This window comes from Lissotriton vulgaris, chromosome 6 (genome assembly GCF_964263255.1).
Source record: "Lissotriton vulgaris chromosome 6, aLisVul1.2, whole genome shotgun sequence".
Lineage (NCBI taxonomy): Eukaryota > Metazoa > Chordata > Amphibia > Caudata > Salamandridae > Lissotriton > Lissotriton vulgaris.
In genome coordinates, this window is record NC_141694.1 from 1,270,224,066 (window position 1) to 1,270,227,961 (window position 3,896).

Here is a 3,896-nt window from a genome sequence, read left to right on the forward strand (position 1 = left end):
ACAGTGTCACGTACACCGGACAAACAAACAGTCACCCAAGATAGCCCTGGTGACACCCATAAACCACCAAAAATTAAGTATGTACAGTTTGCTCAGAACTTCACTCTTTGAGGGAGGAAGAGTGTCAAACACAGGAAATCATCAAGGAAAACCTTTATGTTGCTAGAATAACATCATTATGAAGTGTGCTCGGAGACTTCATCTTCTTCAAAATGTTGACAAGAGAAAAGTGATTATGCACTTCAATATCGGACCAGTGCGCACCAATGACCTTCCGCATTGTTATAAACTTCTAAAAGTAAAGAGAAAATATGTACACACCAATATATACAAATATACAAATGTATTAAATTAATATAAAAAGCAAGATATTTTACGAATGACCACACAGTCTTTGTACATTTTTTAAAGCGATTTCCAATGCATTCTTCTTTTCTAGGGGGCTTTGTCAAAGTCTTGTTGCATTTAGCTTAATGAAAGAAACATTTCCACGCCCTCTAGAACACAGGATTGAATAACGGCTCACAGAAGAACTTGACATATAGGCATTAGGTTCTGGGAATTATTGACCATTAGATGAGCAAAATGTATGTGCTTGTCTTGGGGGGGGAATGCAGCCTTCTGCCAAGGAACTTGTCCCTCCCTGTGACAGCTGGTGTTGTCTCGCTCTGGTATCTGCAGATGCTAAAGGAAGAAATAGGACTATTAACATTAGAGATCTGAGAGCTGGCAGAGAGAATCCAAAACATGACACTTTAGCAGGGCAGAGAACATTACAAAAAAAAGTATCAGTCTGTGCACACCAGCACACTGAAGCGTCTATGAATGCACTGGCAGTAAACGGCCACTTTTGGAGGAAGCAGCAGGTGAATAGCAACTTTCTACGCTCTAGCGAAATGTCATCACTGAACTCAATTTACCTGACTTTGGAGCATCTGCATGACATTTACCTGGCTTAGTTGGCTTTTTATGCCTGAAGGAAGATGCCTAAACTTAATCCTTCATTTAATCAACAGAAAAACTAGAAACAGTCAACCACTGTTATGGGCTGTGTTTTTTAACCAGAAATAAATCCTGGAGAAGATAGCCTAAAGCATGACCTCTGAACACACTCTCACCAGCTGTTTTTTTTACCACATAATAGAAAGAACCAACCCCACTTCAGCACTTTACAAGCATGCAACAGGCTAGGGGTTGGGTTGGATACCCTATGCAATTTTAAACACCGTCTAAGTGAATTTCTATGGCGGGCTAGAACCTCATATATAGTGAGTTATATTTTCATGGACTTTAAAAGATCAAGAAAGTTTGATACATTCAACAGAAATTTCTTTCTAGTTAAGCTCCAAAAAGGTTTCCAGGTTTTTTTTTTGCTTTGTCTTTTAGGTGCAGGCAATGGTCTCCAAGATTATACGGCCTACATGGTTCCAAAAGAAGTAACATCAGGGAGAAGAGGTTTTTAAATTACGAAGATTAAGGGAAAATCTGAAAATGTCTTATTCCATTGAGTCAATAAAACGCCAAAGAAGGAAAGTCAGATTTCAAAATGCCTAAGCCATTTTATGGCTGACAGTACTCAAACAGCAGCAGTAAACGCACTTTGGTAGACGGTATATCAGATGTTGCATATAAGAAGGAAGAACAGAATCATAGTTCATTTACCTTCACTACAACTGCACTTTTAAGCTATTTTACTTATATGGTATTGCTGGTTTGCACATGATGGGAACCTGTGGAAAATGGGATATCTACTTCCAAACATTTGAAGATGACTTTGCTGTCAAAGGTAGGCAGATGGTTGATTCAAAGTGCTTTGACTACACAAGTTCAAGACAAAATCCTTGAAAAACCACAGGCACAAGTGGTATACCGTCCCACACCCAGTCACTGAACATGTATTTGTCTTTCAATTGCATAGTTTAGTCCTCCAAAAAATTGTCAGTTGGTGACCATTAGCCAAAATGAATAATCAAATTTCCTTCCGTTACCTCCCACCTAGAGACCAAACAAACAACAAACGCAGCCTTGGACCAGTGCTGAAACTTTGACGCCTGTCATGGTCCCGAGTGCTCCAAAGGCAAACTCTTGAGTGCCATCTCTTGTAGCTAGAACCAGCCCCCAATACGATCATTTGAAGCATGGCCTGCTCCCATCTTGCGGACTCCAATTCCCAGTGATGCTTCGCTTCTGAGGAGTGCGTTTTCAGGGACTAAGAGCATCTGAGATCAAGCATGTCCTTTTGACTTTCTCTCCATTAGCTGGCTCATCGTGCTCAGTCCTCTTCACCTTAAACTGAACAAAGTAAAGGTAGCGGTGTGCATACTAATACTGAACAGAACCATAAGGCAAGTCTGGGAGCAAAGGCACTATGTTACGGGGAGAAAGGGAACCGTCCCCCCCAAAACAGGCATCAGTGAGTCAAAAGTTTCAGCTTGGCTATCCAGCTGACAAGAAGGGATGGCTCTGGGGAGGGCGCTTGGGTGGGCGACGTCGTGGCAGAGTTCCGTTTAGCGCCTTCCTCCTGGAAAGGCATAGTGGCGCAGTTATGAAGATCCGCATTCAAAAAGCACCGGCTGCCTCGGATGTAATCTGTGCCTCTCACTAACTGCCTCTCACCAGCGGGCCGTGAAAAGTAGTGCGCGGAAGGGGGGATTTCTTCAAATATGGGGGGTATTCGCTCGTTGCTGAAGTATCTGCAGAGGACCTCGTCACCTGAGGGGGGAAACATGAAAATTATTAGGCCGATGGCAAATATGCCTATATATCCATTATTAGTCTCCCTTTCGTTTAGTATTTTACAAACTAACCAATGTGTGCGCAAGGACGCTGTGAAATTTGAGTTGGGTGATGGGGTTGCAAACTTTCTCACATTGGACCCTGCATTGTTTTCCACTCTAAACCGTCTCAGACCTAAATTAGCAATAGACAGTCCGAGGCAGGTAGAACGTTTTGGCAGAGCAAAATACCTCATGAAGCAACGTATCTAATGACTGACATAACGGTACTTAAAAATCACATATCAAATAATGCAAGGTTACAGGTGATTCAGTTTGCCACAATGCACTGTACGAGTCTCCTCATGCACCAAATCTCTCCATCAATGTATAGGGCTTTTTCCATACACCTGCTGTATGAGATGACTGTTTCCATGCCAACCCTGTCTGTGGCTTCCTCACAATGATGCTATGGTGCGACAAAAGAGCACCGACTTCTGGTAAAGAACATAATGCATGGCTATTTCAACAAAGCTATACACAGAGATCAAATTTGCTATTAAACGCTAGTTACTACTTAGAATGATACAGTCTGGAGATAACAGATCGAAATCACACCTGCATGTTTAAAACCACAGACAACTTCAATAATTAGTAAAGGAGAATGGATTAAAATGCAGCACCTCTGGCCTGAGGAAACTGCTGGACCGTCTGTCAATGGATGGTGAAAAGAATGCATTTACCCAGCGGCATCCCTATGGTGAACTTATTTGTATCAGCAAACAGTTGATGCTGGTGACAATGTCAACAGGGGTGGGAAAAGTTTATTACTTGAGCGCATTCTTCCGCAGATCCAGGTTATTTTCCTACTCATTAATTAGAGCCAGGATAGTACACTCTGCTTGGCTGGAAGAGTTACCACCTTTTTCTACGGTTTTATGCCTTCTGCAGTTTTTCACTCAAACTGGTAATGTGTTGGAAGCTAGATTTGTGCTGAAAATGGATGGGTCATTTTCAAGCAAGTTAATTGTAAAGCCTTTCTCCTCAGCGATTTTGTAACTGGCTAGATCTTTTTTCACCTCAAAACTCAAAATCAGTTTTTTTTTTCTGAGAAAAAAAAAAAACTCAAAAGCAGTGTGAAAATCCTTGGTTGTAGCTAGAAAATACTCCCCCAAGTAACAG

General features: G+C 41.7%; 1 protein-coding gene across 1 annotated transcript in view; it reads right to left on the reverse strand.

The window, feature by feature from the left end:
- Positions 1-328: 328 nt before the first annotated feature.
- Positions 329-3,896, reverse strand: part of CNKSR3 (CNKSR family member 3) — a 211,473-nt gene continuing 207,905 nt past the window's right edge. The window contains exon 13 of the mRNA XM_086927390.1: positions 329-2,712. Coding sequence (XP_086783516.1) covers positions 2,411-2,712 — 302 coding nt within the window. The 3' untranslated portion in view covers positions 329-2,410. The remainder of the gene's footprint in view (positions 2,713-3,896) is intronic.